The sequence below is a fragment of the Terrapene carolina genome, unplaced genomic scaffold (genome assembly GCF_002925995.2).
Source record: "Terrapene carolina triunguis isolate 2854851 unplaced genomic scaffold, T_m_triunguis-2.0 Scaffold951, whole genome shotgun sequence".
In the NCBI taxonomy this organism is placed as follows: domain Eukaryota; kingdom Metazoa; phylum Chordata; order Testudines; family Emydidae; genus Terrapene; species Terrapene triunguis.
The window spans coordinates 4,191,706-4,208,171 of NW_020665302.1; the positions used below are offsets into that span (position 1 = coordinate 4,191,706).

At 48.4% G+C, this 16,466-nt stretch overlaps 1 protein-coding gene across 1 annotated transcript in view; it reads right to left on the bottom strand.

Annotated features, from left to right (window-relative positions):
- AIFM3 (apoptosis inducing factor mitochondria associated 3) overlaps positions 1–14,304 on the bottom strand; it is an 86,102-nt gene extending 71,798 nt beyond the window's left edge. The window contains exons 1-2 of the mRNA XM_026661245.1: positions 14,274–14,304; positions 13,621–13,692 (exon numbers count right to left, since the gene is read on the bottom strand). Coding sequence (XP_026517030.1) covers positions 13,621–13,692; positions 14,274–14,304 — 103 coding nt within the window. The remainder of the gene's footprint in view (positions 1–13,620; positions 13,693–14,273) is intronic.
- Positions 14,305–16,466: the final 2,162 nt, after the last annotated feature.

A 16,466-nucleotide genomic window follows, 5' to 3' on the forward strand; every position in this document is an offset into this window, starting at 1 on the left:
CATCAAGCCAAGGTATCCATTGAGCAGTCCTCAGCGTTGCCCAGGTGATTGTGCTGATTTGATAGAGTGCAGTCACGTACTGTTTGTGGGGTTCTCCTTGTCTGAAGGTAAGAGAGTCCGATTACTGCTGTAGGTTAATTTATTAATTTGTACATCTGGTGCCCTCGACTCCCATGCTTTCCTTTTTATCTCTGGTTCCTCCCTTTATTATTATTTTTTACATTATTGTCCAGTATATGTTGGACACTTTCCAAACACTCAGGAAGTGCAGTCTCTCCTCTGAGAAGCTCACAATATAAGGGCAGACAGACAGGTAGATAGTGGTTAGGAGAAGGGGAAGAACATTAGGGCAACTTGCATATGAGTCACCTCAATTCACAGTAGTGGGAGCATGGCAGACATTGGGCAGGGTAGGGGCCTTGCAGTTGAGCTCAGGGAGGTCCTGCCATGAAGTCACAGAGAGGATTGGGCAGGAATCTGGGAAATGAAGTGCCAATACTGGGAGCACTGGCAGAGCAGGGGTGGGAGGATCTGAGAGGAGACAAAGGTTGGCAAGAGAATATAAGCAAGGAGCGTCTGAGTTCTGTATAGTTTTAGAAGGTGCCTGGTCTAGAGGTAAAGGGGAGGAGAAAGACGGAGCAGTCACTAGAGAGGCAGCAAGGATCAAAGACTATTTTGAGGGTAGGAGAGAGCAAAGCATATTTATATTTTAAGAGGTAGGGACAAAGAACAATGAGAGGTTGAGAAGCAAGGTGAGGAAAGGGGTGAGCATGAAGGCAATGGAGCTAAGGAGGTGGGTAGGGATAGGATCACTGGGACTTGGGGGGGCATTAGAGGTAGAAGACCTCCAAGTCAGGGATGGGAAGAAGGTGCTTGAGGGAGGGAGAGAAATCAGCAGATTGTGTCAATTTCTCTCTTTGGACAAATCAGCAAGATCCTGTGCAGAGACAGAGGAAGAGGCAGGGCCAGAGACGGCAGATAAGTGACAGGACTGTGGGCATGGGAGGCAGTGAGGGGCCAAAGTATTGGTTTTGGACAGGGAGGTGCCAGAGCTGAAGCAGGAGAGAAAACACCTGTCATGGAGGAAGTCTGTGAGATCATGGGCCTCCCACCAATGGTGTTCAGCAGCAGGAGCACAGAGAGTGAGCCAGGGCAGTGGGTGCATGTGGCATGGGAATCAAGGATACGTGAGAGCAGAGCGCAGGCAGAGAACAACTGGGTACTGAAGAGAGCTGAGAGCACTGAGAGGACTGAGTCAAAGGCATCAATAGACTGGAGGTTGCAGAAGGACCAGGTGGAGGGGTGGGGTGTCACATTTTGGGGCGCAACCCCGACCAGTGAGAGGTTGTGTTACCACCTGTCCTGTAACCCTGAGCGCCTTAAAAGGCTCTGCTGCTGTAGCTTCCTGTCTGGATTCTCCCAGCCATCAGACAAGCATGCACTGAATGTCTGTGTGATAAGCAACCCTGCTTCAGCAAGTCTGACTCCAGCAGCCTGCACTGTGGTCACTACCAGCTAAGTGACCCCAGCACACCCCCAGGCCTGAATTTCCCAAAAACTGTCTGCCCTGAAGTGTCCAGCCCTGTCCTGGACCACTCAGAAAGAATGTTTGTTTGCTCCTTTAAAGAGGCAAAAGCACATTACCCCAGTTAAGTTAATAAGCTGTTAATACACCCTTCCTTTCAAGCACAGCCCTGTAAAAATAAAACAACTGCATTAACAAAAGGACGTAGGTAAGTGATAGCAAGTAGAAGGAATAAAGTTAGAAAGAATTACTAACACACACAGGGAAAGATACATACACTTTCTAGCGGTTAAGACTTAATTCAGCAAGCTACAGCCCTGGTTCAAGGTAGATTTCTTATCAATCTTTTTCTTCCCAGGCATTGCTGACTTTCTCTTAATCAGGACCTTCCACAGAAGCCCAAGGTGCTGGTTTCTCTTGTCTTCCTAGGTGAAAGATCTTTGCCTAAGCAGGTTTCTCTCCCAGAGATGTCAAACCCCTTGTCAGAAGGATCCATCTTTCTCATCTAGTGACGGATGCCAGGATGGCGTCTTCTCTCTCCTTGTATCTTCCCTAACTCGCTGTTTTGTCCCCAGACTCAGGATGACCTCGTGCTGTTCTTCCTTTCCCGTGGGCTTCCCATCCCTCTGCCAATTCTTATGTAAACGGGGCTTCCATTGTATTGATTCCACACTGCTACTTTCCCTCAAGAAAACCTGTTTCTCCCTGTGTTTGGTCACAGACTTTAAAGCATAATATCAGCGAGCATCCATATTTCCTCACATAGTGTTAATCCATAGATTTCACCATGGTATTAATCACCAGTGTGTCATTAGCTTTCAGCAGAGACTGTACCTGATGCACTTTTATAATACAGTCATTGTATACAATCAGTTGATTTAATTACTTATCATTTGAGGTTCAGACCCCCCCGGTCTTTATAGTTTAGAGGCTATCTCCCCCACTCAATAGATCGATGGCTTTTATATGAGTGTGCCTTCATTGTCTCTGCCTAACAACCAAGCAGGTCTGACAAACAAATACACGTCCCTTTGTCTAGGGCAGACTGGGCTTATGCATTGCTTGCCAAACACATTTTAAGAACAGAATTCTAGCACATATCCATAACTCTTTGTACACCCCCCCACACACACACCCCTCCTGCAAGAATATTAATGATCAGCGAGTAATTAGTTTTCCAGCGATATCTTACACGTCACCTTTTGGGTATATCGCATGAGAACAGTGTGTTAGGTGTGGAATGTCAGGCTTGATGAGTTGCTGACAGAGCAGTGAACCACCAATGGGCCTCTGGGTCACACAGGGTCAAAGAGTTTTTGGTGAGAAGCAGGTCAAATGACCATTTAGGAGAGTGGATCCAGGACTGAAGATCACAGAAGGAAATGAGGGTGAGAAGGGAGCTGCTAATGCGCCAGATGGGGCATTGATGTGGAAAGGGAAGTCTCTACGGCTGCAGGGGGCAGGAGAGTGAGAAGAACACGGGTAAGCCAGGCATTGAAATCCAAGGGGCAACTGTGGAGGAGGTGGGGGTGGAGGGGAGTAGAGAAAAGCCATAGGAAGTAGGAGGGGAGAGTATAGCCTGACGGAATGCAGCTCAACAGTAGGAGGGGAATGGAGGAAGGGCCAAGAAATGTCAGGAAGGGGAGGAGTCAGACATGCCCATAATGGTCCTTAGGGAGACTCTGGTGTGTGTGAAAACAGAGCTAGTGCTGGGGTGACGAGTGCTATGGGTGCAGGCAGATGACTGCTGCCCTATTCTGCCCCCTACGAAAATGTTGTTTCTTCTCACCACTCTTGGTCCGTGATTTCTTTTGAATTCAATTATTATTCATGTCCTAGAAGTTACATATTCATGTATTCACCCGAGGGTTCGATGGCGGCACCTCACTGTACGTAGTTCTGGAGGAAAGCAGGCTGAGACCTGCCATTAGACCCCGGAGCACAAAGAACCCATTGCTCTATCCTACTGGGGAACCACTGATTCCCTTGGAATGGAGAAAGGTCCCTCTGCCTTGGCTGGGGACCAGGAGTGCTCCAGATGAGGGCTGTAAATACCCTGATTTTGTGTGACCTCCCCTTTCCTATTAGATTTCCTGAAACCCCTCCAGGGTCTGCAGTTTATCTGGGCATTTGGGGGCTGCACTGGTGGTGTTGATGGGGGGATTGAGGCTGCTGTTCAGAACTGGTATTTCTCCTAGGGCAGAGGTGGTGGTGAGAGAAGGGGGATTAAGGACTATATACCTTAGAGTTTTTGAGCATGTAGGGCAGATTTTCTCTTTAAGGAACGAACATTTGCCTTCCCTCTCTCCCCGCACCCCCCCATTAAATTGAGGGCAGCTACTTGTCCCGAGCAAGCTGTGAGTTTCTATCGTTTGTGTTTTTCCATACCAGGAACAAAGGGTCACTCAATGACTTAACAACAGCCAGCAAAACGGCAAGAAATAAAGGAAATACTTCATTACACAGTATGTGGCCCAGCTGTGGAATTCACTGCCACAAGAGGTCACAAAGTCCAACCCTGCTGCTTGATTTTAAAACAGGGCTGTGTAATTCTGACCAATAATATTTGTAGTCATGCATGATTAGACAGGATTAATCCAACCTCACGTTTCAGGGTATGGAACTGATCATTCAGGGTCCAGGAAGGGAACTTCGCTCCCATCTCCAGCACGGCAGATGCATGAAAGTGGGGTTCACCTTCTCCCGAAGTATTAGGTACTGGCATTCAGCAGAGGAAGGACCAGTCTTGATGGTCTGCCCACTATAGCAGTTTCCATGGCCTGAATGCACAATAGGAGTTAGGTACCTAAGTCCCTGTTTTGGCACCACTTCGGTCAGGAGCGGTGGGAGCTCCCTAAAATTGGGGGTCCACCGGTGCCTAAAACATGGTCCCGCCCTCCCGCGCTACCCTTTCCTCCCAAGCCCCTGCCCTCACACTGCCCCTTCCCCCGAGTCCCTGCCATCGTGGTGACCATTCCCCCCACATACTCACATGTTGACCCTTCTCCCTGAGCCCCCGCCCCCGCCCCGCCTCTTCCTCCAAGGCCCCGCCCGTGCCACCTCTTCCCCCCCAAGATCCCGCCTCTACTCACTCCTTTCCGCTCCCTCCCCCCATCACTCGCCCTTACTGCCGGTAAAAAGTGCACTTTTAAAAGTAATGGGGCCATGGCCCTCTGGCCCCCCCGTTCTGGCGCCCCTGATTTCAAGACACAACCCACCCCACCACCCGCTGCCAAACCCATGTAATTTTTCAGTCAGAGTTCCCAAGGTATCTCTGGGTATCTGCCCTACTGCCTTCCTGTGGGCATCCGGGCACCTGTCTCCCACCTAAGCCTCAGAGTGATTCACAAAACGGGGGGAGGACACGCATTCAGCTGACCAGATGTGGGGACTGATTTGGTAGCCATGTTCAGAGGCTACATATTGGGTCAGGCCCCAGGTGTGTTCACACAAAATGATGGAGGAGGAGGACTTTTAGCCCAGTGGTTACAGCACTCAGCTAGAATGTGGGAGACCCTTGGTTCAAATCCCCTCTCTGCCTGAGGGGGAGAAAGGATTGGAACAGGAATCTGTCACTGCTCAGGTGAGTATCCTAACTATGGGCACCGACTCCATGGGTGCTCTGGGGCTGGAGCACCCATGGGGAAAAATGGCGGGTGCTGAGTGCCCACCAGCGGGCCCTGCGGATCAGCGCCTCCCAATGTCTCCCTGTTTTGCGGCATGCAGGAGGTTCTGGAGGGGAGGAGCGAAGACGTGGTGCGCTTGGGGGGAGGGGGTGGAACTGGGTGGGAAGAGGTGGGGTGAGGGTGGAGCGGGGGAGGGACGAGGCGAGGCGTGAGTGGGGCTTTGGCTTTGGTGGAGTGGGGGTGGGGCCTGGGACAGAGACAGGGATCGAGCACCCCCCACCACTTTGAAAAGGCGGTGCCTGTGATCCTAACCATTGGAATATGGGATGTTCTGAGACTGGGAATCCCTCAGCCTCTCCTGCTGAAGCTGTTCCGCTGTGGAACAATAATTAAAACGAGTCATTGGAGCAGGGGGAGTACCTGGATCTCCCACATCCTGGGTGAGCGCTCCAACCACCGGTTTATAGCATCATTCTCATGCTTGTTCTCTCCCTCTCAGGCCAATGTTTCCATGCTGACTCACTGGAAGAGACGGATTGTGAACTTCTTTCACATTATTATAACTGACTGCGGCAGTAGCTACCTTCAATCAAATGTGCCAGACTTTACCAATTTAAAAATCTCTGGCTGCGAGCAAGTTTCTTTGCAGGGTTCCAAGTGAACTTCATTAACTCATTCAGTTCACGTCAGCTGCACAGTCAGCTGACTTTTTCCTAAGCTAAAACATTGTGAAGGGCAAACGGGGATTTTCCGATATACACTTATGGAATATAATTATTGGCAATCAACGTGGTTTCCTGGAAAATAATTCTTGTTAAATAAGTTTGAAAATTGTCCTCTGGCAAGATTATAAGTTAACTGATAAAGGAAACAGGTTTGATATAATATTGCATTTTTGTAAAGCATTTGACTGTAAAACAATCAGTAGCACATATAAAATGGACTGAAAACAGGCTAAACGGGGGCTGTCACAGGCCAAAGGTAAAGAAGACACATCATTGGAATGTGTGAAAATGAAGTGCCCCTGCCTGGTGCCTTTATTTCAACTGGCTCAGAACAAGATTTCCTACAGGCCGAAAGTCTGTCTGGGAAGCTGTGAAAGGTGACCCTCACCGGCTGTGCAGCCTAGTGGTCAGGCAGGGTATGACCAGAGGTCCACCTTTCATCTACAGCTCCGTCCTCTGGAGCTGGTCCCTTCTTTCGCAGCTCAGTCCTCCAGCCGGGTCACACATTCTAGTCCAGCCCTTTTGGGATATACAGAGAGAAAAATCCAATAGTAGAGATTTTTTTGTGCCCACAAGGGCTTCAGGATTTTCTCCTTAGCTCTGGGACTAGGAGTCTGGACCCTTGTGTATTGAGGGCCTTTCCCAGCTGGATATCCCACTGAAGAGTAGACTCCTGTTGTCGTCCCACCTTCAGGGGTTGGTAGGGGAGCCCAGGCCCACACTCTCCACCAGGCCGCAATCCAGGGCCCAGCAGTGGATAGCTAATTAATTAATATATGGAGATATCCTATCTCCTAGAACTGGAAGGGACCCTGAAAGGTCATCAAGTCCAGCCCCCTGCCTTTACTAGCAGGACCAAGTACTGATTTTGCCCCAGATCCCTAAGTGGCCCCCTCAAGGATTGAACTCACAACCCTGGGTTTAGCAGGCCAACGCTCAAACCACTGAGCTATCCCCTCCCCCCTAAGTTCTGACCTTGGAGGGCTAAACAGGATCACTTCTTACCTGAGTTCCCCTTCCCCCCCCTCCCCAGGGCAAATTAAAGAACTGAACTGAAAATAGTGTCTGGCCTTCCTAAACAGTGACCAGTCTCTTTTGCAGGCTTGGTGTGTCAGGTCTCAGGATACAGGAGCTGTTGGGCTATTATTTCCCCAGAGCACCAATCTGTTCCCTTCCCCTGCTTGTCCCCTTCTGAACCTCTCTTCTTCCCCTTTTAAGCTCTGCCTTCTGCTTGTGCAGGCTCTGCAAGTGCTGCTGGGCAGGACCACCTGGGCCCAGAGCTGCTCCTTAATCCCTTGCTCTCGAGTGTGGGGTTTGTACACTCCGTCACCGATACTCTTCAGAGTGTTCCCACATAAACCAGTATGATGCAAAGGATTACAAAATGAAAGATAAAGATAAAGATACTGTGCTAAGACCACAGTACAAAGTGGCCTTCAAGTGGCAGGAGGTGGCCAGTGAATTCCCAGTGTAGAACTCTGCGCTGGTGGGGATCTGGCAAATGCAGCTCTGAGGCCTTTTATGACAGCTACTCCCCTATCCCAGGGTAAAAAGAAGGAGGGGGCCGTGTGTGGACAGTTTTGGGGTGGCACACAAGCAGGCAGGGAGGACATGGTGGAGTGGAGCTGCCCTTGATGTAGGGCTAATTATTATTAATGTATTGCTGGTATATTATTCTCTACTATTTCATATTCTTCCCTAGCAACTTCACACATATGTGGAGCAAGTTGCAGAAGAGAATTGATTCCTTTGGGACTCTACCGGCAGGTCTTCACTACCCGCCGGATCATGTAGACGCGATAAAATCGATCCCCGGTCGCGCTCCCCGTCGACTCCAGAATTCCAGCTCGCGAGAGGCGGAAGCGGAGTCGACGGGGGAGCGGCAGCGGTCCACTCGCCACCGTCCTCACGGCAAGGTAAGTCAACCTAAGATACGCCGACTTCGGCTACGCTATTCGCGTAGCTGAAGTTGCGTATCTTAGGTCGACCCCCCCCCCGCTAGTGCAGCCCTGGACTATGACTGAGGACTCTGGAGCTGGAGGAGCAGGAGACCATGATAACAGTCTTAGAGAGGTAACGGAAGCTATCACAGCACAATCCCCCTACCCCTGCTGTGTCTCTGAGCTGCATCATGGCTGACATGTCAGCTGACGTGGAGAGGCGCAGTGATGTGCATGTGGATTTCTGGCCCTTGTCACTGGTCAAGAGAAGATCATCCCTCACTGCAGCTGTTCTAGGCAGACAAAAGTGGGGGTGAATGCAGAAATTGGTGGCCCCTGATGGACTTATTGGTTGACATGACATGCAGAGCATCTGCTCAGAAGTGAATAGGCATGACGTGTCCTCTAGTGGAGAATTTTGATTTCTAGATTTCCAGAACGAGGTGTTACTGCACTAGTTAACTCTAAGATGAAATAGAAAGACGTAACTTATTGAGCAAACATTTAGACTTGGAGTCTCAAAGTCTCCTCAGAGGTGTAAATTCCCCATTCTCTTTTGTTGTAAAAGGAACTGGGCCTTGCCATAGTTACAGGGCTAGCTGCAGCTCTGTGCCTTTCTGGTCTCGCTGAGCACACCCCCTCAGGAGATAGGCCTCTATCAGGGTGGAATCTCACAATTCTCCCACTCTTAAACCAGGACCTGGGTACACTACTCCACATACACCAACCACCTATGTTCTCTACAAGCTGAGTTGGAGAGAGAGAGACTTCCCTGTTAAGTTCCAAGAACAGAACTGACCCAACTCATATACTCTTAGAAAGCCCAGATTCTTCTGTTGGTCTCATTCTAGTTCTGTCTGATTCCTCTTCAGAGTCTGTCCTTATTTAAGCCACACAACCTTCCTTTTTCCCCGCTGGATTCTGTATCTGGTGGGTGCAGATCATGATGCCGTTCCTCACCCACCCTCTTCAAACCAGTTTAGGGGCTGCCTAGGAGGTCAGGCTAGAACCATTAAGGCTAGTGGGCTTGGCACTATCTCTTAACAGCCCTTAAGTGGAAGCTGTTGGTGACTGTTAGACAGAGGCATCTCCTCCTCCCATCCCTGCCCTGTGGCTATGCCCTAACTGCAAACAAAGGCGTGTTCTGTCATTGAGAGAGCTAACTCCAGATGACTATCTTGATATAAAACCCCAGTGGAGATGAGATGCAGCTCTTTTTACCTTGGTATAGTTAGTCAAGATCCACACTATAGCACCACCTGGAATATACCTTGACTAGCTACCTGGAATTAAAAACTACTGTGCCTTGTCTCCACACTGATTTTACAGCAAGATGGTTATCTTGAGTTAGCTATCTTCATGTAAAAACACACTGCCTAGATGTGTAGGCTCTGCTACCCAGCTAGACCCCTGGGGGAAATATCCATCCCTATCTATGGTACAGAAACACCATGCAAGTATTGGACCCAGATACAGTATTGTTACTGCTTTTGACTCAAGTGGTTAGCCAGTAATTAGGGTCCAGCAGATTATTTTTGTGAGCATAAGAAATTGATGCAGTCAGGTATTTCTTGGATGCAATCCTGTTTACTTACAAAGAATGCACACGGTCCTGTTTCCCAGAACACAGTAGGAATCAAACAGATGGAGACAGAGTCTTTGCTCTCAGTGGCAAGCCTTTTTCCAGCTCCATCCCTTTATCCACAAGCTCTCTTTCATCTTTTCTGAAGGTCATGCTACAAGACCTTCTCTGGATGCGGCTAGAGCTTCCTTACTGCCTTCTCTGTGCGCTTCGGTCGTGTTTCTGCTTCTTCTCTCTCTCTCACACACACACAGACATACAGCTGCAATCCAGTCAAACCCCTGCCCCAGCATTTGTTATCAGATCCCCTGGAAAACCCCTTGGACCATATGGCACAGTCACGGCACAGCCACTGCCTAGTCCCTGTTTCAGCTTTCACTAGCCAAAGGGGCATGTCATTGTTCCCTCACTTGACCTGAATGGAAGTGGCTATCCTGCCCAACAAATTCCATGAGGAGGTGTGATTGCCCAACACCCAACATGACAACACTCCTGTCTCAGCTCCGCCCATCATCTCTATGGAGTCCCAAAGGGTGATGCCCTATATGACCCATCTAACTATTTACATATTTACATAATGTTTTTCTGTCAGGATATTTCCACATCACAAACCCAAATTGGTTTTTACTCCCATACAAACCTCCTCGGAGTTCTTCTCTTCCTGCCCAATTTCGTTTCACCCACCCGAGAGGGGCCTCTTTCAATGAGCTCTTAATGAACAAAGACCTGCGCACGCCCAATCGCACGTTCCTACTACAGTGCAAAGGCCGTAATATTTGCACACCTTACCTCTGAGCAGAGCTCAAAGTCTGTAAACAACCCTCTCTTCAATCCTTCTGTAGCGTGGTGTACATACCGCGTACTCAGTACAGCACTGAAGAGGTAAAACCAAGAAATGGGCCTGTCTCATCATGCAAAGCCTACATTAGCTGCCAGCTCTACAAAGAAGGACCTTCATCTTTTTTATGAAGGCTTTATCAACACTAGGGAACTTTAGTAAAAAAAATTCTCACTAATGTTACCACCGGTTCAGCTGCACCAGTAACTGCACCGATGGGAGGCCTAGTATAGAAAGTTTTCCAGCTCAGCAGCAGTGTTCAGGATCTTGACATTTAGACTTACTCTCTTCAGCAGTGTTAACTGACACTGAAAACAACTGCCAGAGCCTGAAAGCCATCTACATTAGGGCTCCCACCAGTGCTATTACTGGTGTTACCAGAGGTAGCACCTGTGGCAATTTTTGTACAAACATTCCTTATAGTAGACATGACCTAAGAGACCGCCTAGAGCTTTGGTGGATCAAAGCTCTGCTACTCTCCAAAATGAGTATTGTGCATAATGCACGGCACAGTCATGGTAAAAAATAGGTAATTTCACACTATGGTCATGCAGCCTTGTGGAACCTGCTGTAGCACATTAACTGCTGGTCAGTTGGAAGTGTCTACACCCAAATTTCACTCTCGCTGACATAACTGCACCACTACGTCGACTTAATAACTCCATCTTCATGGGTGGCGTAGAGTCAAGGTCAATGTAGTTAGGTTAGGTCAACACTGCGTTGCTTACATTGACTGTTACTGGCTTTCAGGAATCGCCCCACAATGCCCCACACTGACAGTACAATCGATACAAGTGCTCCGGCTGAGCACGTGCACTGCCGACACAAGGAGCGAACTGTAGACATGCACAAGCAATATAATTACTGCAGCGGTTATATGCCGACGGGCGTTAGGTCAGCTTAATTTTATAGTATAGGCATGGCCTAAAGAACCCATATGAGTCTCCATGGACAAAGGAGGAGCTTCGTGAGCAGATATGTGGGAGTACATACTTCCCTATCCGCTGAATTAACAGACAGAGCAACAAATCCATGGCACTACACAATAGTGGTTCTCAACCTTTTTTCATTTACGGACCCCTAAAACATTTTGAATGGAGGTGTGGGCTCCTTTGGAAATCTATTGTCTGTATATAGAGTAGAATTCTGTTCAGTTAGTTTTCAATCTGTCTTTTGTAGACCCTTTAGACATAGTCTGGGTCCATGGACCACAGGTTCAGAACCACTGCTATGCAAAACCAGTAGGGCAGCATATGACACTAGACAGCTCCATAAGGGGCTAACTAGTGCAGCACTTCACAAAAATGTGGCGGCTCACACAATAACCAGTATCACTAAAGTAATTTTCAAAACAATTGTCCCTAGCAAAAAGGTACCATGGATGCTTCACCTGTCCCCTCCACTACACAGCACCTCTCAGCTCCCCCTCATCCCTCTCCCTCAGAACACCTTCCAGGCTCCAGCTCCTCCCCCGCACTGCACCTCTCAGCCCCCCTCATTCTTCTCCCTCAGAACACCTTCCAGCTCCTCCCCCGCACTGCACCTCTCAGCCCCCCTCATCCCTCTCCCTCAGAACACCTTCCAGCTCCCCCCCCGCACTGCACCTCTTAGCTCCTCTCCCACACTGCACCTCTCAGCTCCCCCTCATCCCTCTCCCTCAGGACACCTCCCAGACCCTCCCCCCGCCACTGCACCTCTCAGCTCCACCTGCTCCCTGTGCCTCATGGCTCCACTCCTCCACATGGTGCCTCCACCCCACCCCCTTACAGTGTGGCTCCATTTCACCTCCCCACACAACCTTCCATCTTCACCCCACCTGCTCCTCTCTATGGCACCCCCCTGGTCCACTTCACCTCTTCCCCATCCCGGCAACTCACTGCTTCACCCCACCCTGCCCCACACTGGGTGCCTCTGGGACAGCCCCTTTGCTCTAGGTAGGGAGCTGTGTTCCCTTTTGCTGTGCCTTTCTGGAGTCTGGGGCTCCGTGGTAATTGGGTTTGTCCAGACTGGAAACAGAACTATTTTGATCAAGGAAAATTAGATTTCTAAGAAATAAGAGGTTTATAAACACCAAGTTTCTTAACTTTTTTTTAATCCGATTGGCTTGATGTACTTGGACTGCATTCCAGCATATTTTAAGCCCTTTTTAAACCTACTAAAAGAGGGTCTTAAGCTTAATGTGAATGTGATCTAATGTTTTGCAATTTTTTAAGCAGTCACATATGACTGTACTTCTGTTTACTCAATAACAGTGAGGGCTAACTTCTGTTGGACTAACAAAAGGGGGAACTTTTGTACTGAAGACCAGGACTCTTGCTATCTAAGTCCTGAGATAGTCAGGAATGAGAAATCAGTTCTCTCTCATGCAGGGGCAGCTCTATGTTTTTTGCCACCCCAAGCACGGCAGTCAGGCGGCTTTTGGCGGCACGCCTGCGGGCGGTCCGCTGGTTACGCGGATTCGGCGGCGTTTCTGCAGGTGATCTGCCGGTCCCACGCCTTCGGCGTACCCGCCGCTGAATTGCCGCCAAAGCCGCGGGACCATCGGACCTCCCACAGGCACGCCGCCGAAGGCAGCCTGACTGCCGCCCTCACGGCGACCGGCACGCCGCCCCTGCTGGAGCGCTGGTGCCTAGAGCCGCCCCTGCTCTCATGGCAAAGCAACTACTATTCTGCATCAGGGGGTAGCCGTGTTAGTCTGTATCTACAAAAACAACAAGGAGTCTGTTAGTCTTTAAGGTGCCACCAGACTCCTTGTTACTATTCTGCAGGTACATATAATGGAAGGACACATGAACTAACCCGATAATTGGAGTATTTTTTAAAGATACAAAATAAAGTAGATGAAGGGGTTTATTTATATTATTTGCAAATGCTAATATTGTACAAAAGAGCGTCACCTCAGTATATGCCATGCTCCGAATTGCCAGCTTCAAGAATTCAAAAATGATGAATCAGGCCCCCAAAATTATAAGATCAGCTTAAAATAATGAAATTTTTAAAGATGTGCTAACTAAAAGAATAAAGACTATGTGCTAACTACTTATGTTAAACTATCTGTTTGATCTTGTAATTAGCTGTGACACTGTGAGTACGGTTCCCAAGAGACGTTGGTTCAATAAAAGATATCACCTCGCCCACCGCGTGTCTCTAATATCCTGGGACCCACACGGCTACAACAACACTGCATACAGCTATGGAAGATCTTCCAAAAAGGGAAGATTTGAAGCTGGTCAATAATTGATGAGGTTACTAGAGTTGAGATTGTTTCTTGAGCAAGGCCACAATATTGCCTGTTTTAAGGATGGTTGTCACACTGCTCCTTTGAAGCAATTTACAGTCCTTGTCCGTAATGGACCTATTACCTCCCCACGAGTTTTCACTCACCATGAGGATCCGGGGGGCAGATGGAAAGTGTACAGCGGTGCCTTCGGGGCTGAGCCTGGGAGCAGTGCAGTTCTGAAAGTGGGGTGAGGGAGAATACAGTAGTGTTGTGAATCAGGCAGAGGATCAGGGATAGGGGAGCATACAGCAGTAACCTCAGGTGGGGCAAGCATGTGGGAAGACCACACCATCATTTTGTGGATGTGGCCCACAAGGGGACTGAACAGCTGCTCTGTGTGGGAGTGTACAGGGCAGCAGGATGGGAGTGTGCAGTTTATGTGTGAGGGCAAATCAAATGGGAAATGTGCTTATAGATTTTGAATCTCTGTCTTTCAGATCAAGGCTGGATTCTTACCTTTGTCCCAGGCTGCGACTGACACCCCGGTGAGCCTTTTTATCTCTAGTTTACTGAGATTTGAGTTTTTCCCCCTACCCCTCAGCACTTTAAAAGGTTTTACACAATTCACTGCATGTGAATGAAAATGAAATGGAATGTTCTGCGGATTAACTGCCCTGTAATCCTCCGTGTAAGAGCAGAGAATTAAAATTCTCTGAAGCAGCCTCCCCGTGGAGCACCTCTGCGGGCCTGACCTAGTTTCATCTGCAGCTACTCAGGCGAACATGTGACGATTAGAGGAACACTGAACAGCAGTCACCTGGTTTGGGTTTGGAGAAGCATCCGCCCATGGTGCGCCAAGTAGAAGGAGGGAATCACAGCAGGAATAGGAGGCAAGTCAGCTAGTAGATGCTTCAGCCCAATCTCCAGAAGGGATAGACCATTAGGGCTTAAAGTGAGCAATCAGCTCACCAGGATGACTGGCATGTCCTTTCTGGCCAGTCATGCCAGCGGGAGTGTAAGGCTGCCTCCATAACCTACATTAAATGGAAAAGCTCAATTAAAAATTAATAACTGGAATACATTCACACACATACTTTATTCTTCCCAACCCCACAGATGGTGATCAGTTAGACCCTGAGCACATGACTAAGAACCAGTTAGCCAAGCACCTGAGAGAGAGAATGTTCCGTACCACCTCACAGCACTGGCCGCCCTGTTCAGTGTCCCATCTCCAGCTGCGACCTTTTCTGATGCTTCAGAGGAAGGAGAGAAAAACAAAAAAATATTAATACATCAGTTGGGGGGGGGGTTCTTCCTGACTCTACAGGTGACTGGCTGAAGTCCTGAAGCATGAGATTTTAGGAACATAAGACATCATGAACTGGAAAGACCCACCAAGCCCTGCCTCCCAACCACAACAGAAGCCCCACTCATAAATGTATCAAGCTCTATCTTAAGACTAATTAAGTTGTTTGCCCACAGAACTCCTATTAGGAAGCTGATCCAGAACCTCACTTCTCTCATTGTTAGAAACCTTCTTCTAATTTCCAGCCTAAATTTGTTCATGGCCCATTTATTCCCATTTGGTTTTGTGCCAATATTATACGTTAGCTTAAATACCAAATCTCCCTCCCTGAGGTGTAAACCATGACCACCCTGCTCTGCCCTGTATGTAAGTATAGTGCACAATCAGATCCCCTCTGCAGTGAATGAGGCAGGGACCTTGTGGAAATAAATCATGTGTGATCACATACTTAAAGATTGTATGACGTGTACAAGGGGGCCAAATGGGGACTGAACAGCTTAATTCTAGCATTTCCTAACATTTGAGCGCTTGACTTTCCATCCATAACATTATTTTAATGTAGTTTTTTTTTAAATGTAATGTCTTATATTTTTAAAAAGCAAATTGATTAAAATGGAAATTGTATTATGTGGAACCATACTGGGACAACAGCAGGGTTGGGTCCTTTAGACTCACAGCACAGACCTCTACCACTGAGGTAAAGTAACTGATAGCAGTAGCAGGCTGTTATCCTCAATATGGACCAGTCAGTACAACAGGATGAGATACACAGTGGTTTTTATAGCTATTGGCTAACAGCAGAGGAATGTAGGCACTCAAAGTACTTGGCTTCATTCCCATGTTCTTCCAGAGAGGAACATATAGACTCTTCTGCACCTGTGCCCTAACCTGTCCCTGACATCCCTCTCTGCTCCTACTCTCTCCCACCCCTGATTCCTGTCACTGTTCCCTGTGCTCCCATCCCACCACCCCTTCTTCAGCTCCTGTCCTACCCCTATGCATTCCAATCAGAGTGCAGGCAGTTTCCTCCTTTGCCTCCATGGCGAGCTCCGGTGGAGGTAGCACTGAGACCAGAAGAAAGATAATTTCCCTGCTGTCAGTTCTGGCCTCACAACAACCCCCAGCAGCCAGGAAGAGCAATTACACAGAAAGTCCTGCTCGGCCACTGTAGCCCACAGCCAAAATCTTTGGAGAATTTAGCTCTGCTGAATTCTAATAAACCTCTACTGGCCCTCCTTACAGTGAGAGACTCACAGAGCTCAATCTGTTTAGTTTATCAAAAAAGAAGATTGAGAGGTGATTGATTACAGTGTATAAGCACCTTTGTGGGGAGAAAATACCAGGTAGTAAGGGGCTCTCTAATCTAGCAGAGACAGGCAGACCAAAAACCCATGGCTGGAAGCTGAAACCAGACACATTCAAATGAGAAATAAGGCACCAATTTTAAGAGTGAGGGTGATTAACCAAGGTGGAGTCTCCATCTCTTGATATGTTCAATCAAGACGTTTTTGTCAAATGCAAGTTACTGAGCCCAGTGCAGGGTCAAGTGGGTGAAATGTTCTGGTCTGACTGGCTTTGAATCTGCACCCTGTAATTTACAGAATTTGGCTATATTTGGCTGGATTGTCACAGGAGCAGCAAAAGGCACATCCCTGATATCACAGTGACCCTGCAGCAAAATGTAAAGTCCCTGCTCCAAAGACT